This window comes from Hyperoodon ampullatus (genome assembly GCF_949752795.1).
Source record: "Hyperoodon ampullatus genome assembly, chromosome: 14".
NCBI lineage: Eukaryota > Metazoa > Chordata > Mammalia > Artiodactyla > Ziphiidae > Hyperoodon > Hyperoodon ampullatus.
The window spans coordinates 54312195-54338906 of record NC_136927.1 but is presented as its reverse complement, the minus strand read 5'-3'; the positions used below and the strand labels follow the sequence as shown (position 1 = coordinate 54338906).

Genomic DNA, 26712 nt, shown 5'->3' with positions numbered 1-26712 from the left:
TTTATGCCCCTGTGTAGCCCCCTCCCACGCTGAAATGGACTGATCTGTGTAACCAATAGGATGCTGTTGAAATAACCTCCTTCTCAGGTCATAAAAGACATTGGGGCTTCCACTTTGCTTTCTAAGGTCACTTGTTTCAGGGGAAGCCAGTTGCCATGATGTGAGGGCACCCAAGCAGTCCCAGGGAATCCATGTGGTAAGAATAACTTTCTAGGCATGTGAGCGAGTCATCCTGCAAGCTGATCCTCCAGCCTCCACCAAGCCTTCAGATGAAACTGCAGCCCCAGTTTCCATCTTGAACTTCATGAAAGACCCTGAGCCAGAACCATCCAACTATGCTGCCTCCAGATTCCTAACCCCAGAAACCATGTGAGATAATAAATGTTTGTTTTAAGCCACCAAGGAGTAATTTGTTGTTCGGTATACAACCGACACAAATAGTATGTAAATATTGGCTTAACTTACATTTCAGAAATAAGACTTTTCTAGAATTCTAATTCAAGGCTTTGTGGTCCATTTTCCCAGCCACATAGCTGAATGGAAAAGGAACTCTAGTATGGTCCCTCGAGATCTATCATCACTAACGTCCTGCTGCTTCCTTCAAGTATATTCTATGTTTCAGTCTTCCAAAAGAGCCAGCCACGTGGTTCATTGACTATTTTTTTCCTTGCTTCAGACCTTTGATTTGTTTCTCCATCTCACTCAGAGCAAGTCCACGTTCTCACAGACCTTCCGTGATCTGGCCCCTGGGTCCCTTGAGCCTGTTTCCCACCACCTTTCATCCCTTTGTTCTGCTCTGGCCACACCCCCCTCCTTGCTTTTTAAGGTTTCCTTCACCTAGAGTGCTCTTTCCCAGGTATCCACAGGACTCACTTCTTTCAGGTCTTTGCTCAAACGTCCTTCCTCAGTGAAGTTTCTCCTAACTACTACATATAAGAGATAACCATCCCCTCTCCACTCTGGGCCATCAGTAACTACCCCTCTATCAGATATATTTTACCCGTAACTCTCTATCTGATGTGTCTGTTCCCCTCCCCACTAATACATAAGCTCTATAGAACAAGGACTTTGTTTTGTCATTTCCTGAACATCTAAAACAGTGCTGGGCACACAAACACTTATCTGAGAAAATGAAGATGATGGACCTTCTTTGAAAGGCCTCTTGTCTTGTCATCCACAGGATGTGTGGACAAAGGGAGGGGGGTGAGGAAGTGGAGAGGAAAAGAGAATCCTAGTTAGGTTTTAAGGACCAAATTAAACATCTTAATTTAGAGACTGCTATTTAGAAACCCACCTGTTCAGAACAGCTCACCTGGAGGATAAAAAAGAGGATGTCGAGAATGATGAGAACAATTTTGGTGTCTGGGATGGTGAGAAGATTTATTAGTGGCTCCAGGACTCCAGCCTGGACAAGCTGGATCAACTGGTCCACGGTGCCCCCAGTTGTGAAGTTAGCCACTGTCCAGACAGCCTCTTTCTGGACTTTAAATTCTCCCTGCAGAGAGAGAACATTTCCATTCTTGACAGATCCTGAGGAATTTAAATATAGTGATGCAAACATGGTTCAATTTCTAGGTAGGCTGGACTACCTAATTCCCAGGACTATATGTGCAATTTACACAGAATCCCTTGACAACCTGCCTTTAGTTTTTGAGCAGAAGACAGCATCTTTGAGAAGCCAAGGAGGAGGAAAGGCAGACTCATGTGGGGTCTTAGAGGGAGGTTCTAAGTTCAAACAGACTCACTTTCTTAAGGCAGGTTATCGGAAAAAGAGAACCAACATCACCCAATCAATACAAATTAGGGATTTTAGGTTATAGTGACCCATGTCTACATCTCTAGTCTTTCTGCTCCAGTAAAACTTTGGACAAGAAGCTCCAGAGCTACAAAGTTGAGCACACTGTCTGGAGGGGACAGAGGAAAGCCACTGAGATATCACTCAATGCATCCCTTACATTTATAAAAAGCACTTGGCCCAGAGAGAAGGGAGTCATTTATCACAGATCCTTCTATCCCTTTGCAGGAGGAGTTATTCCCATTTTATGGCTGGGGAAAACTGACTCAGTTTAAAACAAAGTTAAAAAAAAGAACCACCAAAAAAAAAAACCCCAAAAAACAAACAAAAAAAAAAACGTATGGCTCCAAGCAAGCTATAGTTCAAAAGGTGCAGTTTGAAAAAAGATTACTTCTTGATTCTGACTGGATGTTTCTGATTAGAATATGTACAGACTCACAGCAGGATAGGAAATGTCCAATAGACTGGAAGATGCCATGATTTGGGTAGCAAACCTGGGCTAGCTTTTTGTACCTAATGCACACCTGGGAACCCACCAGCCAACCTGAGAGCAGGACACGGCCAGTGCCTCCTTTTCCCCATCCTACTCAGTAACCTCTGCCCGCAACCCCAGGTCACCACTCCTGACTTGTTTCACAAGTCGATGGTTTAAACATAGCTCATCCACTAAAAGGTGACAAAAAGAAATGCTGACACTCGTAATTGCCCTGGGGAAAGGAAGTGGGAATCAGGAGGAAGAAGGAAGCTTTATTGTATTTCTACTGTTATATCTGGATTTTCTATATATATTACCCCTTTCATCAATGTGATTTTTACACTGCAAAGGCCACGTTTCTTCAGTGTATAATATCACTGTAACCCGAAACGTTTTGCCTCCTAAAACAAAACAAAACCAAACCTCATCCCTTTTTGCCAAGGAGAGTAGATGGCACATTCTTTTAATGCTAGAGATAAGCCAGTATTTACCAGCTCAAGATTCCTCTGGATATTTGAGCTGTGGGATCACCTTTTCACTGGCCAATGCTTGCTGAGCCTTCTAAATTTTTAATGGATTGTCCAAAATGGGATGCCCCTTTCTTTTTTTCAGGGAGAGTTAGGAAACTTAATGTTTCATAGGTTCGTCGTGATCTCAATTAGTTTTGCTTCTCAGCCTGCCTCTGAAGAGCTAAAGGAGCTCAACACAGGGCCTGTTGGAGAGTAACCTTTTGTCATGTGGGTCACTTACGTTTTCTAGAACAGCCACCAAGGGAGGCAGCACACCGCAAGCGATCAGCTGCTGGATGTGCTGGCGGGGCCCCGCGGCCACGTTGCTTAGGGCCCAGGCTGCCTCCTTCTGGATGGAGGAGCGGGGGTGTGTGAGGAGCTGGGGCAGCACAGCTAGGATGCCCGCGTCCAGGGCCAGCTGGGTCTGGTGGTCCGTGCCTGTGACAATGTTCCCCACAGTGCGCAGAGAGGGGGTCTGGAAGAACAAGGTGAGAAAGTGTCACCAAGTACCGTGAATTCATCACCATGGAAGGTGACCACTGCACCAAGCTCCGTGCCCTCCCAAACATCCGTCGTGCTGTGCTGATGGTTTTCTGGAAGCCTGTGAACAATGATTATATCCACGATCCTTATTAATTCCGTGCATCCATGGCTGTTTACATAGTTTAAAGGTACTCGCCAGCCTCCCAGTAGTTCCAGCTCAAGTGGGATAGAGGTCAAGAGATATATTATCAAATGATGCCGTCCTTTTCATATCCTTACATTGGGAAAATTGGTAAATTGATGGTTGTCTTTACAATGTAATAATTTCTACTGAATTTGTATTTAGCACGAGTATCAAGTTTCTGTTGTAGGGACTTCCCTGGTGGCGCAGTGGTTAAGAATTCACCTGCCAATGCAAAGGGACACGGGTTCCAGCCCTAGTGTGGGAAGATCCCATATGCTGTGGAGCAACTAAGCCAGTGCTCTACAACTACTGAGCCTGTGCTCTAGAGCCCGCGAGCCACAGCTACTGAGCCCGCAAGCCACAACTACTGAAGCCCATGTGCCTAGAACCTGTGCTCCACAACAAGAGAAGCCACCGCAATGAGAAGCCCGTGCACCGCAACCAAGAGTAGCCCCTGCTCGCCGCAACTAGAGAAAGCTCGCGCGAAGCAACAAAGACCTAATGCAGCCAAAAATAAAATATAAATTAAATAATTAATTAATTAATTAATTAAAATAAATAAATAAATAACTACTCAACAACCACAAACCACTTTGGGAATGAGGCTGGTCCCTATAATTAACCTCATTTTTTAAAAAAAGTTTCAAAAAAAATAAAAAATTTAATTTAATTTTAAAAAGTTTCTGTTGTATATGTTATTAGAGCTAGTGAAATCTCAGTGGCATTTTTGTTTTGGTGTATTCATAAAGCTTCTCTCAATAACTTTGAAGGTCCCCAGGATGGGTCTATGATTGGGCTTAAGACAACTGTCCTAGGAGGGCTGACTGTGGATTTATTTTGGTTTCTCTGCATGGCAGTGGCAGCCCCAGCATAGCCCATCAACAGTTCTAGAGTTTTCCTAGCCTATCATGCTAGGTATCTGCTACTCGAGTGAGAGATGTCGGAAGTGCCATAGGCCAATCACAGCCTTGCCAGGACTGCCGCAGTTGGGCCCCAAGCCCCCACGATAAACAACTTCTTGAAGATGTTGTCTTCACACCTTCCATGCCCCCAGCACTATCCCCAAACTAACCTTGACTTCTGAGGAATGCTACCCTCATCTCAGAACAGATGATTGCTAAGACTGCATAATATACAATATTAGGCATAGAAATCAAAAGGGGTACCCATGCTTCAAACTACATTTTCAAGAAGTATATTATGTAAGTGACATATGTCTCAGAGTCAAGTATTTGACCTTGGTTTTACTTACTTTTCACCTATATCTGAAGTAGTCTAAGAGAACCAGCTGGGGAGAAGATAAGGGGGAATTATCTTTTATACTTGAGTAAGAAAAACAAATGTTACGAGCTTCACGTTAAAACACACACACACACACACACACACACAAACATGCACAACAACTTGTTAACATCTACATGCATAGACCAGTAGAATGAAAGGCCACAAAAGAATAGTTCACTGGGTGGAGGGATTATAAGCAATTTTAATTGGTGCTCTTCTATCTTTTCTAGTTATCAGACCAAGAAAAAGTAAGTCACTGAATACCCACTAGGATTTTGGATCAAAGTCAATTCAAGTCTTTGGCTACAGTGTAGCAGAGACCAGGGAAATGCAGATGAACAGCTTTGTTCCAGGTAAAGGATGAACGTCAGCTGGGGAAGGCTGGGGGGTGGGGAGAGAACAGAACCTGCTCGAGTGACGATGACCCACAGACGCTAATCTGAAGGCCCCTACAGAGACGACACGACCCGGGACACTTACCAAGACATTGAGTTCTGAGCTGCTCATGAGCTCAACCAGCCTGGGCAGGACCCCCGTGTCCACCACTTGGCTGATGCGTGTATCACACCCATCAGTGAGGTAGGACAGAGCCCAGCAGGTGTCCGAGAGAACCTCTCCGTCTGGGTGCCACAGGAGGTGGAAGAGGGCAGGCAACATCTGCTTCACTGCGTGATCAGAAGGGTATGGGTTCTTGTTCCGGCACAGGTTGGACAAGGTCCACGCGATGTTCCGCAGGAATGTGACCTGTAACGAGGAGACTGTCTCCAGCAAGGGGTGCAAAGAAGGAAAACACCAATGGCAATGTGTCCTGACCATCTTTGATCAATAGGATTGACCTGCATGAACCCAAGCCTTTGAGCTTCAAACAGGAATTTATTCTAGGTAATAAGTATAGGAGGAACACAGAGAATGAGCTTTGTTTTATATGCAAACGTCAGATGGAGGTTTCCTTATATTCTTCAAAATGTCCTTCCCCACTTGACTCGATTGATGACCTAATTTCATTTCTCATTGATGAAACAAAGATCAAGCAGGAGTTACTTGGTCTTCCCACCAGCCTATGAACTCTACCAACATGTCCTAACCACGTTTTTGACCTTCTAGTTGAAGATCAGTCTTCCCATCCGTCCCCAGGATCGCCTCTCTCCTCTGGATCAGACCCACCAGTACAGAAACACACTCTGCGACATTCAACCCCTACCCTTGGCACCTCTCCAGCCATCACCCCACTTCTATTTTTCAGAATCCATCCTCAAGGAGGCATCCATATTCACTGTCTATCTTCTTCTTCTACCCCTTCTAGTCTGGTTTCTTCCCCTACTTCTTTGGAGCTAGTGATGAAATCAGCTCCTTCCAAGTCACCAAATCCAAGCTTTTTGAAAAAGCTCTTTTTTGCCATCTGTGATACCAAGCCTGGTTTTGTATTGCCAAATGGGCTGTTTCTTCTCATTCTTCTTGGCAGGTTCTACTGAGTTCTGGATTTCAGAGCCCTCAGGACTTGGTCCTGGTTTTCCTCACACTCTAGAGCAGAGGTCAGCCAACTTTTTCTGTAAAAGGCCAGATAGTAAAGTTTTTCAACTTTGCAGGCCACGTGGTCTCTGTTGCAACTTATCCATTCTTCCCTCGTAACACTGCAAAAGCCACAGCAATATGTATGTAAATGAATGGGTGTGGCTGTTTATTTCAAATAAATAAAACTTTATTTAAAAAAACAAGCAGTTGGCCAGGTTAGATTGGCTGATCCCTGCTCTGGTTGACCTTGCCCAGCTGGATGACACATACATGCACAATCATCTAGACAGACCTGCATATCTATCTATCTGTTGTTGCTGCAATGGTGCCTCTCACTGGCTTCAACTTAATAGGTACAACTAAGGCTCCGATTCCTTCTTCCCTCTATCCTCCCCACATCTCTAGGAGGACAGTGCTCTAAACAAACTAACCTGAAACCCGAGGGCATCCTCGCTTCTTTCTGTCTCCCCCTTCTATGCCCATCAGAGCAGCAACCCAGGTCCATCTGCTTCTCCATCTTCCTCTGCTATAATCCTACAGCAAGCAGCCAGAATGGTCTTTCTGGAAAATCAGGCCACTTTACTTCCTGCCTTGAAATCCTCCAAAGCCTTCCTTTTGCCACCAAGATGATGTCTAAGTCCCTCGTCCTACTTGTCATCTTATATTGCTCTCTCCTTGCAAGCTCCCTTGGTCATGCCAGCCTTTTTCCGGTTCAACCATATCAGGTTCTCTCTCACCTTGAAGGCAGGGCATGTATTCCCTTGACTTTTGGAAGCTGCCTTTTCTTCATTTTTGTTTGAGGCAAATCTAGAACCCAAATTTCATTCCTAACCCAGGAAGTCCTCTAGTGTTGCCACAGCAATCAACTTGGACCCTAAGCTTCCAACCTAAACCCTATTACCCAGGAACAGATCTGGTGAGCCACTAATTCTGTCTGTGCCCCTGGAACAGAGAGCTCAGTCATCTACTTTTGCAGGACTGTAAGCTTAGAGAAACTTGAATGGATCTCTTCTAATCCTCAACGCCCCCCGCAAAGAGAGATCAGCACTACTGCCCTTGAGGACAAATTTGGATCAACTTCTACCCAAAGTAATATTCAGTCCTAGGCCTTGTTCATCACTGCTATCGTTAGGGGGCTGGGCAGCAACCACATGGCCTAGCATTGATTTGGAATTACATACCCCATTTCCCAACTTTGGGAACCTGTTACCTAACTAGGTTACCTCATTAAAAAGACACTCACTGGGGACCTCCCTGGTGGTCCAGTGATTAAGAATCTGCCTTCCAATGCAGGGGATGCGGGTTCGATCCCTGGTCAGGGAACTAAGATCCCACATGCCACGGGGCAACTAAGCCACACACTGCACCTACTGACCCCATGCACCACAACTAGAGAGAAGCCTGTGCACCACAACGAAGAGCCCGCATGCCGCAACTAAGACCCGATGCAGCCAAATAAATAAATGAATAAATAAAATTAATAAAAAAAAGACATTCACTGGTATACTTGATGAAACCAGGGTCAGCAGATGTGGAATGGCATCACTCAAGATAACGTCGTCTCTGAATTTTGGTCCATCACCTACAAATAGACAAGAACATGACACTCAAAGAGAGAACAGAGAGTCCTGGGGTGGGTGAGTAATTCTTCACAAGTCTCTGCAAAGGGGGAGAGGCCAAAACTCCTTCCTGGGTTGGGCAAGTAGTATAGCCATGAACTAGACCCTGGGTCTCTGACATGTTGGTTGAGTAGGTGGCCTGACGTGGAAATCAGGCACCACACAGCAGGGATTGCTATAAGCAGAGTCTCTGGACCCATCAAGGAGCCAGCCAACTGGGCCCAGGCAGTGCACTCTAAATGCTGGTGGCATTTCACAGCATGGTTCTCAGGAGACAAAGGCCACTATGGACCAAATTGTCTTCCCAGAAGGCTTTGACATGGGGCAGTAACTTCCAAATGCAACTCAGAACAAAGTCTGGGAGATGGATAGATTCTAGCCATCAGTTGTCTGCTACTTTGGCTAGAATATCAATTTTAGACCCTAGACGTCTCAGCCTGTAATTCTTCAATCATCAGGCAAGGTATAAGTTATACTACACCACCCGATTTTGCCTGTTCCTTACTGCACTAAGCAAAATGAGAGACGAAATCTCTGTAATAGTTGCTTTATTTCTGCAAGCTTTTAAAAAGTAGACTTATTTTATATTCTGTGTTTGCTAATTCCAACCTCTGAAGTCCTTGGAGGTCTAATCACATTGTTTGCTTCTGCTGACTCAGTCATAGTGGATTGTTGACTTTCTGAACTTGAAATTGCTAATATTTGGCTGACCTTAATTTGTCAAAATCCTGAGGGGCCTGACTGAGTTTGTTTCCCCCCGAGAGTGTCACATTTATATTCAGCCAGGGATCCTGGAGTTCCTAACCTGACAGCACTCACTCCCCAGCTTGTGTTTTCCCAGACCACGCAGGGAATACAGCATCCAGTCCCAAATCCATGAGGCCAGTCTTAGGATTGCGTTTTCAGGGGAGACTTTTATCCTAAACTAAGCAGACATTTTCGTGTGTATTCCCTGGGCAACTTTCACTGAAGGTAGAATTCTTTTAGGGTACTGGGTGATGTAAGGGTCTGTCATAAAATCCCCACATTGCATGAGCCAAAGACTTGTCTTTTGTTCCTGAAGCCACTAAGCCCTGAGGCTGTAGGACCCCAGTCTTGGCAGGTGTCCCTAGGCAGCCTTGAGCTTCATAACATACCATGTCTTCTAGCTTCAGCTTCAATTTTTGGCCTCTGAACTTGACTCTGAATTTCGGAAAGGCCCGTTCTACTCTTCCCAGCATTGCTAGGTATTTATACTTAAAGTGTCTGATCTACAATACTACCCAAAGGATTCCTATCGCATGCCACTCACAAGGCCCACCATTTTCTTTGCCCCTTGCCCCCCACCGAGGGGAGAGGCTCACCTGCTATATTACCAAGGGCCCACACTGCCTGTTCACACACAGTCATATGAGGGGAAGACAGGAGCTCAACCAAGGGCTGGATGGCCCCTCCGTCCACGACAGCACGCGTCAGCTCCGAAGTACCGGAGGCAATATTGGTCAGAGCCCAGGCTGCCTCGAGCTGCAAGCGGGGATGAAGGGATGACTTCAGGAACTCCACCAGCCTGGGAATGAGCCCTGCATCAACAATCAGCTTCAGAGGAGGGTTCTTTTCCCGGGACAGCATTTTCCTTCGCAGTGTAAGAGAAAAGACAAGAACATGTCCTGTGAGGCAGGTAAGAAGAACCTCCTTTATGGATGTTCTTGGCATTCCTAACTATCAAATGAAACAAACTGCTGGGCCAGAGCTCCTTCATATCCTAGAGTTCAGCCTGTAGCACTCTGCAGTGATGAAGCAATATTTTTCCCTTTAGTTATTATCTATGAGCCGCCATTCCTGTTGAGGCCAATTTAAATTAAGCCATTCATCTCTGACCACAGTTGCATATCTTAAGTTGTTCTCAAGGACAGTGTAGAGGAGCAATTTCATCTCACTTTTGGATGGACTGGCCTTTTCTTATATTGTGTGGGCATTTTGCCACTGCCAAGAAACCAAATAGGCTGCTGGAACCCATTTCTAGCTATGCATCTGTCAACAATACAAGTCTGTTTGGCGATACCTGGCTGCCTGGGTGGCCTGGAAACATAGTTCTGGATCTGAGGCATTGACACCATTGATTATTTCTTGTAGGGTGAGTCTGACCTGCAAGGAGACATACATTCAAGTCAGAGTCTCTGCCAAAAGGAACCATAGGTCATCTAGTCTAGCCATCTATCTGATTAGAAGAAGCTGGCTTGAACACTATGTCTCAATGGGTATGCTGGTCTGTATTAGGGGAAGGAAGAATATTTGGTGGTCTCACTGATTTGTGGGACACTCCCCATGCTCTGGGGGATAGGTAATTCCTATCATCACTTGGATCCCCAGCACCTTTTTATCCCATGCAGTAAGAACATGCTAGTGGGTGGCAGCAAAAATGGGAGAACAAGGACCTCAAAATTCTCTCCTCCAGAAAAGCAACAAGAAACCTGAAAAATAGAACCAACTTTTTTAGAACTCTGGAAACTGACCAAAGGTTTGCAGCAATTTGTTTTATTCAAGCTGAAAAGGGTTTATTCAAGAAAAATGTCTAAATCTCAGTAAGAATAGCAAGGCTTATGGCATTTTGCCTTGTCTTATTCCCACTCCTCCTCCCCCAGCTCTGTGGTAGCTTTGAAAACCAACAGCCCAGCAGCCACTGGAGGAGGCAGAACAGGTTGGTGCTCCCTTAAAGCCTCATTCCCAGAGAATTATTATTATTCGATGCTTCTCGTGGTTTCCTGGGAGATCCCATTTGTAAGATTCTATTTTATTTGACTCAGAGCTCACACAATGCAAAAAGTCTTTTCCCTGGAGGCATTTGTTAAAAACAGTTAGAGGAAGTGGTTCAACTTCACAGCTGCTTGGGGAGGGGGGTGGGGGGGGTTAGATAACAGTTGGGGGCAAACAATAGACTAACCAAAAAACTTAAAAGGCAAAGCTGGGAATGAGATGTTCATTGGGACTTTGAGAACTCCAACATGTTCCTGAAAATCTAGAAGGTCACATGCATCTATAGAACTGTTGCACATGCTCACAGAAAATGGAAAAGACCCTGAGGTCTCACCTCTGGCTGACTTTGAGGCTCTGTGCAAGCAGGAAGTGAAGGTTTAAGGCAGCATTGTCAACTTCCTGGTTGAATGTTGAAGGCATGCCCCAACATGCACACAGAATGCCTTGGCAAAGATTGGGTGAATTTTTGCTTCCAAGTGTGTAAGGAAATCTGTCCAATCATTAGCTGACCACTAAGCTAACTGAGCAGAGAATTCAGTGTCTACACATGACAAAGAATACAAAAACTTTACAAAATCAACTCAAAAGTCACTGAACAAACGAACAATGAGCAACAACAACAAACCTTGGGCAAGGGGTGGGGGGGGCAGATCTTATATCCAAAGTTGCCACATTATTGTAAATGACTAGTTGTTAAAGAAATTACAAGACATTCAAAGTATAGCACGTATACAAGCAAAAAACAAGACAATTAATAGAAACTGTCCCTGAGGAGCCCAGACATTGGACTTACTAGACAAAGACTTTAAATATGTTCAAAGAACTAAAGGAAAGCATGTCTAAAGAACTAAAGGAAAGTCTAAGAATGATGTCTTAGAGACATAAGAATGATGTCTTAGACACAGAACAAATCATCAGTGAACTTAAAGATGGGTCTATTGAGATTAACCAGCATGAGGGAAAAAAAGAATGAATAGATCTTAGCCAAAAGGCCAAGAAGCAAGAATAGTAGCTATTCCTATCAGTTTAATATCTGTCACATCCTCTATCCAAGGACAATATATTAAATGGATTTTTGGAACTAGGAGATGGAATAGAACTTGCTCCATCCACTCCACGCATTGACCCAGGTATTACTGTACTTCCAGGAATAGTGCACCCCCTCTGAGGGAAATAAAGACTGTGTTTTTTAATTTTTTAAGACAAAAAAAATGAAGATTAAACTTAACAGAGCCTTACAGATCAACAACATATGCATAATAGAATGGAAAAGAGAGAGAAAAGGGCAGAAAGTATATTTGAAGAAATGATTTCCAAAAACATCACAAATTTGATGAAGAAATTAATTGACACCTCTAAGAAGCTTAATGAACTTCAAACAGGAAAAATTCCAAGAGATCTACACTTAGACACATCATAAAATGTTGGAAGCCAAAAACAAAAAGAGAATCTTGAAATCAGGAAAAGAGAAGCAACTCACCATACACAAGTCCTCAACAAGATCAAGAGCTGATTTATCCCCAGAAAGCATAAATGACATATTTAAAATGCTGATAGCAAGTTTGTCAAGCTAGAATTCTATACATGGCAAATTATAATAAAATGGAGAAATTAAGACATTCTCAGATAAACAAAACCTGAGAGAATCCATTGTCAGCAAACTCACTCTACAAGAAGAGAGTTCTTCAGGTACTAGAAACTAGATAATAACCAAAGACATGAAGAAACCAACAACACCAGAAAGGCAAATATAATAGTAAAAGACAGTATAGGGCTTCCCTGGTGGTGCAGCGGTTGAGAGTCCACCTGCCGATGCAGGGGACATGGGTTCGTGCCCCGGTCCGGGAAGATCCCACATGCCGCGGAGCGGCTGGGCCTGTGAGCCATAGCCGCGGAGCCTGCACATCCGGAGCCTGTGCTCTGCAACGGGAGAGGCCACAACAGTGAGAGGCCTGCATACCGCAAAAAAGAAAAAGATAGTATAGTAGATAGCCTCATCCACCATCAGGCAGAGAGCAGAAGCAAGAAGAACTACAATCCTGCAGCCTGTGGAACAAAAACCACATTCACAGAAAGATAGACAACATGAAAAGGCAGAGGGCTATGTACCAGATAAAGGAACAAGATAAAACCCCAGAAAAACAACTAAATGAAGTGGAGATAGGCAACCTTCCAGAGAAATAATTCAGAATAATGATAGTGAAGATGATCCAGGACCTCAGAAAAAGAATGGAGGCAAAGACTGAGAAGACGCACGAAATATTTAACAAAGACCTAGAAGAATTAAAGAACAAACAGAGATGAACAATACAATAACTGAAATGAAAACTACACTAGAAGGAATCAATAATAGAATAACTGAGGCAGAAGAACGAATAAGTGACGTGGAAGACAGAATGGTGGAATTCACTGCTGTGGAACAGAATAAAGAAAAAAGAATGAAAAGAAATGAAGACAGCCTCAGAGACCTCTGGGACAACACTAAACGCAACAACATTCGCATTATAGAGGTCCCAGAAGGAGGAGAGAGAGAAAGGACCCAAGAAAATATCTGAAGAGATTATAGTCGAAAACTTCCCTAACATGGGAAAGGAAATAGCCACCCAAGTCCAGGAAGCACAGAGAGACCCATACAGGATAAACCCAAGGAGAAACACGCCGAGACACATAGTAATCAAATTGGCAAAAATTAAAGACAATGAAAAATTATTGAAAGCAGCAAGGGAAAAATGACAAATAACATACAAGGGAACTCCCATAAGGTTAACAGCTGATTTCTCAGCAGAAACTCTACAAGCCAGAAGGGAGTGTCATGATATACTTAAAGTGATGAAAGGGAAGAACCTACAACCAAGATTACTCTACCCAGCAAGGATCTCATTCAGATTCAATGGAGACATCAAAAGCTTTACAGACAAGCAAAAGCTAAGAGAATTCAGCACCACCAAACCAGCTCTACAACAAATGCTAAAGGAACTTCTCTAAGTGGGAAAAACAAGAGAAGAAAAGGACCTACAAAAAAAAACCCAAAACAATTAAGAAAATGGTAATAGGAAAAAACATATCGATAATTACCTTAAACGTGAACGGATTAAATGCTCCAACCAAAAGACACAGGCTTGCTGAATGGATACAAAAACAAGACCCATATGTGTGCTGACTACAAGAGACCCACTTCAGACCTAGGGACACATACAGACTGAAAGTGAGGGGATGGAAAAAGATATTCCATGCAAATGGAAATCAAAAGAAAGCTGGAGTACCAATACTCATATCAGATAAAATAGACTTTAAAATAAAGAATGTTACAAGAGACAAGGAAGGGGCTTCCCTGGTGGCTCAGTGGTTGAGAGTCCGCCTGCTGATGCAGGGGACACGGGTTCGTGCCCTGGTCCGGGAAGATCCCACATGCCGCAGAGCGGCTGGGCCCGTGAGCCATGGCCGCTGAGCCTGCGTGTCCGGAGCCTGTGCTGTGCAGTGTGAGAGTCCACAACAGTGAGAGACCCGTGTACCGCAAAGAAAAAAAAAAAGAGACAAGGAAGGACACTACATAATGATCAACGGATCAATCCAAGAAGAAGATATAACAATTATAAATATATATGCACCCAACATAGGAGCACCTCAATACATAAGGCAACTGCTAACAGCTATAAAAGAGGAAATCGACAGTAACACAATAAGAGTGGGGGACTTTAACACCTCACTTACACCAATGGACAGATCATCCAAACAGAAAATTAATAAGGAAACACAAGCTTTAAATGACACAATAGACCAGATAGATTTAATTGATATTTGTAGGACATTCCATCCAAAAAAAGCAGATTACACTTTGTTCTCAAGTGCACATGGAACATTCTCCAGGATAGATCACATCTTGGGTCACAAATCAAGCCTCAGTCAATTTAAGAAAATTGAAATCATATCAAGCATCTTTTCTGACCACAACGCTATGAGATTAGAAATGAATTACAAGGAAAAAAACGTAAAAAACACAAACACATGGAGGTTAAACAATATGTTACTAAATAACCAAGAGATCACTGAGATCAAGAGATCACAGTTGCCTATCTCCACTTCATTTAGTTGTTTTTCTGGGGTTTTATCTTGTTCCTTCATCTGGTACATAAATCAAAGAGGAAATTAAAAAATACCTAGAGACAAATGACAATGAAAACATGATGATCCAAAACCTATGGGATGCAGCAAAAGCAGCTCTAAGAGGGAAGTTTATAGCTATATAAGCCTACCTCAAGAAACAAGAAAAATCTCAAACAATCTAACCTTACACCTGAAGGAACTAGAGAAAGAAGAACAAACAAAACCCAAAGTTCGCAGAAGGAAAGAAATCATAGAGAGCAGAAATAAATGAAATAGAAACAAAGAAAACAATAGCAAAGATCAATAAAACTAAAAGCTGGTTCTTTGAGAAGATAAACAAAATTGATAAACCATTAGCCAGACTCATCAAGAAAAAGAGGGAGAGGACTCAAAACAATAAAATTAGAAATGAAAATGGAGAAGTTACAACAGACACTGCAGAAATACAAAGCATCCTAAGAGACTACTACAAGCAACTCTATGCCAATAACATGGACAACCTGGAAAAATGGACAAATTCTTAGAAAGGTATAACCTTCCAAGACTGAACCAGGAAGAAACAGAAAATGAACAGACCAATCACAAGTAATGAAATTGAAACTGTGATTAAAAATCTTCCAACAAACAAAAGTCCAGGACCAGATGGCTTCACAAGTGAATTCTATCAAACGTTTAGAGAAGAGCTAACACCCATCCTTCTCAAACTCTTCCAAAAATTTACAGAGGAAGAAACACTCCCAAACTCATTCTATGAGGCCACCATCACCCTGATACCAAAACGAGACAAAGATACTACAAAAAAAGAAAATTACAGACCAATATCACGGATGAATACAGATGCAAAAATCCTCAACAAAATACTAGTAAACAGAATCCAACAACACATTAAAAGGATCATACACCATGATCAAGTGGGATTTATCCAGGGATGCAAGGATTCTTCAAATATGCAAATCAATCAATGTGATACACCATACTAATAAATTGAAGAATAAAAACCATAGGATCATCTCAATAGATGCAGAAAAAGCTTTTGACAAAATTCAACACCTATTTATGATAAAAACTCTCCAGAAAGTTGGCATAGAGGGAACCTACCTCAACATAATAAAGGTCATATATGACAAACCCACAGCAAACATCATTCTGAATGGTGAAAAACTGAAAGCATTTCCTCTAAGATCAGGAACAAGACAAGTATGTTCACTCTCACCACTATTATTCAAAATAGTTTTGGAAGTCCTAGCCACAGCAATCAGAGAAGAAAAAGAAATAAAAGGAATACAAATTGGAAAAGAAGTAAAACTGTCACCATTTGCAGATGACATGATTCTATACATAGAGAATCCTAAAGATGCCACCAGAAAACTACTAGAGCTAATCAATGAATTTGGTAAAGTTGCAGGATACAAAATTAATGCACAAAAATCTCTTGCATTCCTGTATACTAATGATGAAAAATCTGAAAGAGAAATTAAGGAAACACTCCCATTTACCACTGCAAGAAAAAGAATAAAATACCCAGGAATAAACCTACCTAGGGAGAGAAAAGACCTGTATGCAGAAAACTAGAAGACACTGATGAAAGAAATTAAAGATGATACCAACAGATGGAGAGATATACCATGTTCTTGGATTGGAAGAATCAATATTGTGAAAATGACTATACTACCCAAAGCAATCTACATATTCAATGCACTCCCTAACAAATTACCAATGGCATTTTTTACAGAACTAGAACAAAAAATCTTAAAATTTGTACGGAGACACAAAAGACCCTGAATAGCCAAAGCAGTCTTGAGGGAAAAAAGTGGAGCTGGAGGAATCAGACTCCCTGACTTCAGACTATACAACAAAGCTACAATAATCAAGACAATATGGTACTGGCACAGAAACAGAAATATAGATCAATGGAACAAGATAGAAAGCCCAGAGATAAACCCATGCACCTATGGTCAACTAATCTATGACAAAGAGGAAATGATATACAATGGAGAAAAGACAGTCTCTTCAATAAGTGGTGCTGGGAAAACTGGACGGCTACATGTAAAAGAATGAAATTAGAACACTCCCTAACACCATACACAAAAATAAACTCAAAATGGATTAAAGACCTAAATGTAAGGCCAGACACTATAAAACTATTAGAGGAAAACACAGGTAGAACACTCCATGACATAAATCACAGCAAGATCCTTTTTGACCCACCTCCTAGAGAAATGGAAGTAAAAACAAAAATAAACAAATGGGACCTAATGAAACTTAAAAGCTTTTGCACAGCAAAGGAAACCATAAACAAGACAAAAAGACAGCCCTCAGAATGGAAGAAAATATTTGCAAGTGAAGCAACTGACAAAGGATTAATTTCCAAAATTTACCAGCAGCTCATGTAGCTCAATATCATAAAAACAAACAACCCAATCCAAAAATGAGCAGAAGACCTAATAGACATTTCTCCAAAGAAGATATATAGATTACCAACAAACACATGAAAGAATGCTCAACATCACTAATCATTAGAGAAATGCAAATCAAAACTACAATGAGGTATCACCTCACACCAGTCAGAATGGCCATCATCAAAAAATCTACAAACAACAAATGCTGGAGAGGGTGTGGAGAAAAGGAACCCTTTTGCACTGTTGGTGGGAATGTAAAGTGATACAGCCACTATGGAGAACAGTATGGAGGTTCCTTAAAAAACTAAACATAGAATTACCATATGACCCAGCAATCCCACTACTGGGCATATACCCAGAGAAAACCATAATTCAAAAAGACACATACACCCCAATGTTCATTGCAGCACTATTTGCAATAGCCAGGTCATGGAAGCAACCTAAATGCCCATCGACAGACGAATGGATAAAGAAGTTGTGGTACATATATACAATGGAATATTACTCAGCCATAAAAAGGAATGAAACTGGGTCATTTGTTGAGACGTGGATGGATCTACAGAGTGTCATACAGCGTGAAGTAAGTCAGAAAGAGAAAAACAAATATCGTATACTAATGCATATATGTGGAACCTAGAAAAATGGTACAGATGAACCAGTTTGCAGGGTAGAAATTGAGACACAGATGTAGAGAACAAATGTATGGACACCAAGAGGGGGGTGGGGGGTGGTGGTGTGATGAAGTGGGGGATTGACATGTATACACTGATGTGGATAAAATGGATGACTAATAAGAGCCTGCTGTATAAAAAAAATAAATTAAATTAAATTTAAAAAAAAAAGAAAAAAGAAAAATAAGGAAATGCATAGAACAGACCTGACCCAACACACAGCTTGGAGCCAAAAAAAATAAAATTAAATTAAATAAAAAAATAAATAAATAAGACAGTATAAATGTATTTTTATTGTAAGTCTTTCTTCTGACTTAAAAGACAACTGCATAAAGCAATAATTATAAACCTATATTAATGGGCACATGATGTGTAAAGAGGTAACTTGGATGATAATGAGAGCAAAAGCAGGGAGGGAATAAAGTTATATAGGAGTATTGTTTTATATACTATTGAAATTTAAATGGTATTACTCCAAACTAAATAACCAATGGATAAAAAGAAGAAAATTCCAGGGAACTTAGAAAATACTTTGAGATGAGTGGAAAAAAAACATACAATATACCAAAACCAATGAGACGTAAATAAAGCAGAGCGCAGAGGGAAATATGTAGCCATAAATGCAAGTATTGAAAAAGTAGAAAGCTCTCAAATCCATGACCTAACTTCCTACTTTAAAATATTAGAAATGAAAGAAAATGAAACCCAAAAAATATCAGAAGAAAGGAAATATTAAATACTAGAGTGGAAATAAATGAAACAGAATGAAAAAAATAGGAAAAAAATAATCAATGAAACCAAAAGTTGGCTCAAAAGAGCAAAATAAATGACAAATCTTTTTTTTTTTTTTTTTTAAATTTTTTTTTTATTTTTTGCTTTATCACAAATTTAATCAGTTATATGTATACATATGTTCCCATATCCCCTCCCTTTTGCGTCTCCCTCCCACCCTCCCTATCCCACCCCTCCAGGCGGTCACAAAGCACCGAGCTGATCTCCCTGTGCTATGTGGCTGCTTCCCACTAGCTATCTACCTTACGTTTGGTAGTGTATATATGTCCATGCCGCTCTTTCACTTTGTCACAGCTTACCCTTCCCCCTCCCCATATCCTCAAGTCCATTCTCTAGTAGGTCTGTGTCTTTATTCCTGTCTTACCCCTGTGTTCTTCATGACCTTTTTTTTTCTTAAATTCCATATATATGTGTCAGCATACAGTATTTGTCTTTCTCTTTCTGACTTACTTCACTCTGTATGACAGACTCTAGGTCCATCCACCTCATTACAAATAGTTCAATTTCATTTCTTTTTATGGCTGAGTAATATTCCATTGTATGTATGTGCCACATCTTCTTTACCCATTCATCCGATGATGGACACTTAGGTTGTTTCCATCTCCGGGCTATTGTAAATAGGGCTGCTATGAACATTTTGGTACATGTCTCTTTTTGAATTATGGTTTTCTCAGGGTATATGCCCAGTAGTGGGATTGCAGGGTCATATGGTAGTTCTATTTGTAGTTTTTTAAGGAACCTCCATACCGTTCTCCATAGTGGCTGTACCAATTCACATTCCCACCAGCAGTGCAAGAGTGTTCCCTTTTTTCCACACCCTCTCCAGCATTTATTGTTTCTAGATTTTTTGATGATGGCCATTCTGACTGGTGTGAGATGATATAAATGACAAATCTTTAGCTAGACTGACCAAGAGAAAAATAGATGAGACTCAAGTTACTAAAACCAGGAATAAAATTGGGAACACTACTACTAAATTAACAGAAATAAACAAGATTAGAGATGCTATGAAAAAAGTATACAAACAAATTAAATAATCTAGATGAAAGGGACAAACTCCTAGAAACACAAACCAAAAGTGGCTAAAAAATAGAAAATCTGAATAAACCTAAAACAAGAGATTGAATTATTAATTTTTTTAAAATTCCACAAAGAGAAGCCCAGATACAAAAGGCTCCACTGGTGAATCTTTACAAACATTTTAAGAAGAAATAACAGCAATCTCTCACAAATGCTTCCAAAAAATAGAAGAGGGAACTTTCTAGCTCATTCTATGAGTCCAGTATTACCCCAATATCAAACTGGACAAAGATATTACAAGAAGAAGTACAGACCAGTATCCCTCATGAATATATCTTAAAATCCTCAACAAATTCTAGAAAACAAAATACATCAACACATGAACAGGATTATACATCATAATCAATTGGGATTTAACCCAGGAATGCAAGGGTGGTTCAACCTATGAAAATCAATGTAGCACACCATATCAATAGAATATATGGGGGAAAAAAAAAACACGATCATCTCCACAAATGCAGGAAAAGCATTTGACAAGATCCAGCACCCTTTCATGATTAAAAAAAAAGAAAAGCATTCAACACAAACTAGGAATAAACAGGAACTTCCTCAATCTAACAAAGGCATCTACAAAAAACTCACAGCTAGGGTCATACTCAATGGTAAATGAATGAAAACCTCCCCCCTAAGATCAGGAACAGCATAGGATATCCACCCTTGCCACTTTTATTCAACACAGTATTGAAGTTCAAGCCAGGTTAATTAAGCAAGAAAAAGAAATTAAAGGCATCTAGATTAGAAAGAAAGTAGTAAAACTCTCTCCGTGTGCAGATGACATAATCTTGAATATAGAAAATCGTACGGAACCCACACACCAAAATTTAGAGCTAATAGACAAGGTTCAGCTAGGTTTCAGGATAACATACAAAGATCAGTTGTATTTCTGTACACTAGCAATGAACAATACAAAATTGAAATTAAGAAAATAAGTTTATTTACAGTAGCATCAAAAATAATAAAATACTTAGGAGTAAATTGAACAAAAGAAGCACAATGCTTATATGCTGAAAACTATTTTTAAAAACTAAAGAAGACAAGTACATTGAAAAATATCCTATGTTCATAAACTGGAAGACTTAACATTGTTAAGATAGCAATACTCCACAAACTGATCAATGCAATCTCCATCAAAATCTGAGCTTCCTTTAGTGAAAAAATTGACAAGCCAATTCTAAAATTCATATAGAAATGCAAGGGATCCCAAAGAGCCAAAATAATCTTGGGGGAAAAAAAGAACAAAATTGGAGGACCCACACTTTCCAATTTCAAAACCTACTACAAAGTTACAGTAATCAAGTCTGTTGTGCTGGCATAAGGATAAACATATAGATCAATGGTAGAAAATTCATAGTCCACCAATAAACTCTCACATTTATGGTCAACTGATGTTTGACAAGAGTGTTAAGACCATTCAATGGAAAAAGTATAGACTTTATGGTGCTGGGACAACAGGACATCTATATGTAGAACAATGAAGTTGGACCCCTACTCATACCACTTACAAAGATTAACTCACAATGGATGAAAGACCTAAACATAAGAGCTAAAACTATAAAACTCTTAGAAGGAAACATAGGCATAAATCTTGGTGACTTTGGATTAGGCAGTGGATTTTTAGATATGATACCTAAAGCACAAGCAAACCAAAGACAAAATATAGATAAATTGGACTGTTTCAAAATTTAAAACATTTGTGTTTCAAAGAGTCTATCAAGAAAGTAAAACAACAGCCCACAGAATGGGAGAAAAGATTTGCAAATCACATAACTGGTAAGGGTCTAATGTTCAGAATATATAAAGAGCTCTTTCAACTCAATAAAAAGACAAATTGGGCTTCCCTGGTGGCGCAGTGGTTGAGAGTCCGCCTGCCGATGTGGGGGACACGGGTTCGTGCCCCGGTCCGGGAGGATCCCACATGCTGCAGAGCGGCTGGGCCCGTGAGCCATGGCCGCTGAGCCTGCGCGTCCGGAGCCTGTGCTCTGCAACAGGAGAGGCCACAACAGTGAGAGGCCCGTGTACCGCAAAAAAAAAAAAAAAAAGAAAGACAAATTACTTGATTTTAAAAATTGTCAAAGGGTTTGAATAGACATTTCTCGAAAGGAGATATACAAATAGCCAGTAAGCACATGAAAAACTGCTCATCACCATTAGTCATTAGGAAAACATCAAAATTACAACAATACAACCTTTCACACCCATAAAATGGCTCTAATCCAAAAATGGACAATAACAAGTGTCGGTAAGGATGTAAGAATGTACAGTGATGCAGCTGCTTTGTAAACAGGTTTGGCAGCCTATCTGTTTCCTATTTGTACTGTAAAAACTTACCAGAAATTTAGTGGCTTAAAACAAAGTTACAGCCTACAGTTCTAGGGGTCAGAAATTCATGATCAGTTTCATTGGACTAAAGTCAAGATGTTGGCAGAGCTGTTTACTCCTGGAGGCTCTGAGATGAGAGTCTATTTTCTTGCCTTTTTCAGCCTCTAGTGGGGTTTCCTGTGTTGCTTGGCCTTTGACCCGTCTCATCTTCAAGGCACTACACGCTCATCTCTGTTTTTGCTCTGCCTTATCCTTCATCCTTCTTATTATTATAAGGACAGATGGGATTACATTGGGCCCATCCAGATAATCCAGGATAATTTCCACATCTCAAGATCCTTAATCTGGGGACTTCCCTGGTGGTGCAGTGGTTAAGAATCCGCCTGCCAATGCAGGGGACACGGGTTCGAGCCCTAGTCTGGGAAGATCCCACATGCTGCAGAGCAAATAAGCCCGTGCGCCACAACTACTGAGCCTGTGTGCCACAACTACTGAAGCCTGTGCGCCTAGAGCCCATGCTCCACAACAAGAGAAGCCACTGCCATAAGAAGACCGCGCACCACAACAAAGAGTAGCCTCCGCTCGCCACAACTAGAGAAAGCCTGCGCACAGCAACAAAGACCCAATGCAGCCAAAAAAAAAAAAAAAAAAAAAAAGAAAAGAAAGATCCTTAATCTAACCACGTGTACAAAATCCCTTTTGTCATATAAGGTAACATTCACAGGTTCTGGGGATTAGGACAGGGAGATATTGGGGGTGGGGGGACATTATTCAGCTCACCACAAGCACTGCCTCAAAGAGTTAAACTTAGAATTATCATACGACCCAGCAATTCAACTGTTACATATACCTGACAGAACTGAAAATATGTCCAGACAAAAACCTGTGCATAAAACGTTCATAGCGGGGACCTGGTGGTCCAGTGGTAAAGAATCCACCTTCGAATGCAGGGGACGAGGCTTCGATCCCTGGTCAGGGAACTAAGATCCAACATGCCACGGGCAACTAAGCCCATGCGCCACAACTACTAAGCTGGCACACCTCAACAAGAGAGCCTGCGTGCCGCAAACTACAGAGCTCATGCGCCCTGGAGCCTGCACGCCACAACTAGAGAGAGAAAACCCACACGCCACAACTAGAGAGAAGCCTGTGCACCACAACAAAGAGCTCACGTGTCACAACGAAAGATCCCGCATGCCTCAAGGAAGGTCCTGCATGCCACAACTAAGACCTGATGCAGCCGAAAAATTTAAAAACTAAAAAATAAAAATAAAATTTTTTGAGAAAAAAAAGTGCATAGTGGCATTACTTATAACACCCCAGAAATGGAAACAATCCAAATGTCCATCAACTAATGAATGAATAAACAAAATGTGGTATACAATGAAATATTACTCACCCACAAAAAGGAAAGTACTGACACATGCTACAACATCAATGAACCTTGCAAACATTTTGCTGACAGAAAGAAGCCTGGCACAGAAAGCTACATATTATATGATTCCATTTATGTGAAATATCCAGAATAGGTAAATCCACAGAGACAAAGTAGATTCATGGTCACCAGAGGCTGGGGGAAGGAGGAGTGAGGAGTGACTGCTTCGTGGGTGTGGGGTTTCTACTGAGGTCATGAGTATGTTCTGAAATTAGTAAGCGGTGATGGCCTCACCACCTTATGAACATACTAGAAACCACTGATTATATTCTTTAAAAGGGTGAATTCTGTGGTATGTGAATTAGAATTTTAAAAGGAATGTGCTAATATAGGATAAAAAAGAAAACTCTTTCATAGTTTTGTTTCATAGTTTCATCTTCCTTGGGTGGCAGGAATCCTAGGGACTCCTCTAGACGAATGAAGCTGGGTAGAGTAGGGTTCAGAGTCCTACGGCAATTCAAAGAATGATCACAGCCATCCCATTTGGTGGACAGTAGAACATCATGGGATCCATTTGCCCAGACTGAACCGATCTCTGCCCTCTAAGAGGCTTAATCCTAGCAGGATGCAAGGATGCACATGGATAGTTAACATAACAGATCATAAAAGACATGAAGACACAACACCATCAGAGTTCTAACCCTCCTAAGTCAGGGCATTCTGCAAAAGATTCACCAAAACAATACTGGCCTGGAAGTACCCCAGGATTTGCCTTGAGTGAGGTTGGGGCCGATGGAGAATGGAAGCTAGATGACAGCATTCAAGTCCTAGGTAAGACGTGACACGTCGAGTGACTATGTGCCTCCAGTGAGGGAGAACCTCCATGACCCCTCATTTCCTGTTTCCGGCTGAATGGCAGCAAGTGAATTTTCAATGAGACGCAGCATCTTCTCCACCCCGTTAGAACATAGATCCCAGACTCACAGCCACAAAGCTAATGACACTTAGCTTTCTGAAAACACCAGTTTAGTTCTAATCACCATCTCTCTACCCCTTTCCTTAAAGGAACTCCATTAGAGCTTGCAAGTTCTGACTCAAACATTTTCAACGCAGAGAAACTTACTAAGGATGTATTTTATACCCAACTGCTCTAAATGCCATGTTCCCGACGTACCCCTTTGGTCTGTTGCTCAGAAGGGTCAGGGGAGACATCCGTGATGTTTCTCCTCTTCAAGGACTGCTCATCCTTCTTGGCTTTCCGGAGCTCCAGGCTGACTGCTATCCTCTGCTGCCGCCTCATCTAATGAGGAAAAGAAAGGGAGCCCTTAGAGCTGGGAAGTCAGGTTGTCACCCTGTTTAGCCTTTAGAGCACACTTCAAAGCATCCAATTTCACTTTTACAGATGCAACAGGCTGGAAGAGTTCAGGTCACACAGCTAGTCAATAGTCAGCTCAGTTAGCCTCCTCTGCTTCTTTCTCCTCCTCTACCACCTCTAGAGAGAACGTCAATCTTCCTCCCAAAGTGAAGGAAGACCATGCACACCCACTGGCCAGCCAGGATTCTCAGGTGTAGAGACCTCTGAACAAAGCATCCCATTGCCCTGAATCTGAGCACATCTTCATTGGTGCTGATTACTTCCAGAGAAGCAGGCCTGTGCCTTCTAGCTGTGGGCACCCAGGTGGGGCAGGGGACTGAAGGGAGCACTCCGGCTCCAGATGTCCTTGACCATTTCCACTGTTGGGAATCAGCCTATAGGTCATTCAAACCTTGATCCAATCCCAAGAGTTTTACTTGGACACCAGCCTGAGGAAGATGGAAATTCTAAAAACAAACAAACCCCCCTTTTCTTCTTTTATCAGGCAAAACTCAGACCTTACAGTATTGAGAATCCTGGGGAAATGATCTAATCTTTACGGATAGATGAGTTTGGGGTTGAAGACTTTAAAATATTAATTATAAGGAAGTCAGTGTGTATTAGATACTTCTGGTTCCTTAAAGGAGCTATTTGAGCCTTGCTTGAAACTAGGGTCAATGGGAATTCCCTGGTGGTCCAGTGGTTAGGACTTGGCGCTTTCACTGCTGGGGACCGGGGATCAATCCCTGGTCGGGGAACTAAGATCCCGCAAGCTGTGCGGCGCAGCCAAAAAAAAAAAGAAAAGACTATAGGGTCATTGGGGTGTTATCCGGAAAGGCGGGGACACACTGGGGGTCTATGGAGCCAGTTGTCTTGTGGCTCCCATCACTAAGCGGCCCTTCCCCATAGAGAATTTGGTACCTTTGGCTTCTACCTTCTCATCTCCTGGTCCTTCCTGCTGCTGTCCCCATAGAGGGTTTGATTTCTTTGTTCTAATTGGTTTCTTTTAATCTGCGGTGGTCTTGGAAGCCAGACAGCCAAACTTGTTGGAAAGGGCATAAGTAAGAGGGATTTGGCTTTGGATGGTGTTCAACTGGGCAGCTATGCCCTTGTGCTCTCCTTATCCTCAGCTGCCTTTCAGATTCCCAAGGCGTAGCCAACTTGTTATGTCAGTCAAGATACATAGATATAGGACACAGAGCTAGACAGAAAACTTGGAGACCAGAGAAGCTGAATGAGAGATTCACACACAGCACAGCCTCCCTGGCCCAGCCCTCGTGCTCATCCCAGTAGAGAGAGCAGTCTGGACTTCTCACTTCTGAGTCCTATTTCTCTTCAAGGCATGCTGGTTGGTACCTGTATTCCCAACATCTTAGCTCCTTGGTAAGCCCCCTTGACATGCAGAGCTGCAGGTAAGCATCTATATACCAGGCCCTTGATGATGCTACCCAGGTCCTAAGAGGTAGGTATCAGCCCTGTTTTATAGGTGAAGAAACTGAGGCTCTGAAGTTCTATGAAATTTTCAGATATACAGAAAAGTTAAAAGGCTTATTCAGTGAACATCCATGCACTTACCCACAATGAACATTCTGCTATACTTGCTTGTTCACCCCATCTAGCCTACTCTCCACTATTTTTAATGCATTTCAACCACGTGCTTTTTACTGAGCCCATCCTTGATAGAGTAAGGTATTGGTTCATACTCACAGATGCATCTTTGCCACGATACTTAAATTTTCTCAGCCTCTCTTCCGGAGCTTCTAAAGTCGGCATATTGACTAGAAGAAGTAAAGCACCTGTAGGTAGGACAGTTCCAAAGAGATTTTCAGTGCCCAGTATGTGGTTACTGTGTTAAAGCCATCCGGGCTGTAAGCCCTTAAAGGACGCACAGTGGAACAGAGAGCAGCATCCACAGGCATCACATGCCAGTTCAATAGGCAATGAGCATCGTGGGAACTCAGAGGGGACCAGCCCTGGGCTACAGGAGGAAGGGATATCTTTTTAGGGGCAGTTTGGCTTGAACT

The 26712-nt window shown here is 41.9% G+C and overlaps 1 protein-coding gene across 1 annotated transcript in view; it reads right to left on the bottom strand.

Moving 5' to 3' along the window:
- Nucleotides 1-26461, bottom strand: part of KPNA7 (karyopherin subunit alpha 7) — a gene marked incomplete at both ends in the record, with an annotated part of 34491 nt that extends 8030 nt beyond the window's left edge. The window contains 8 exons of the mRNA XM_079719067.1: nucleotides 1313-1495; nucleotides 3021-3254; nucleotides 5211-5474; nucleotides 7742-7824; nucleotides 9205-9473; nucleotides 9903-9985; nucleotides 24509-24634; nucleotides 26396-26461. Of these exons, the coding sequence (XP_079575193.1) occupies nucleotides 1313-1495; nucleotides 3021-3254; nucleotides 5211-5474; nucleotides 7742-7824; nucleotides 9205-9473; nucleotides 9903-9985; nucleotides 24509-24634; nucleotides 26396-26461 (1308 nt within the window). The remainder of the gene's footprint in view (nucleotides 1-1312; nucleotides 1496-3020; nucleotides 3255-5210; nucleotides 5475-7741; nucleotides 7825-9204; nucleotides 9474-9902; nucleotides 9986-24508; nucleotides 24635-26395) is intronic.
- Between the last annotated feature and the right edge of the window lie 251 nt (nucleotides 26462-26712).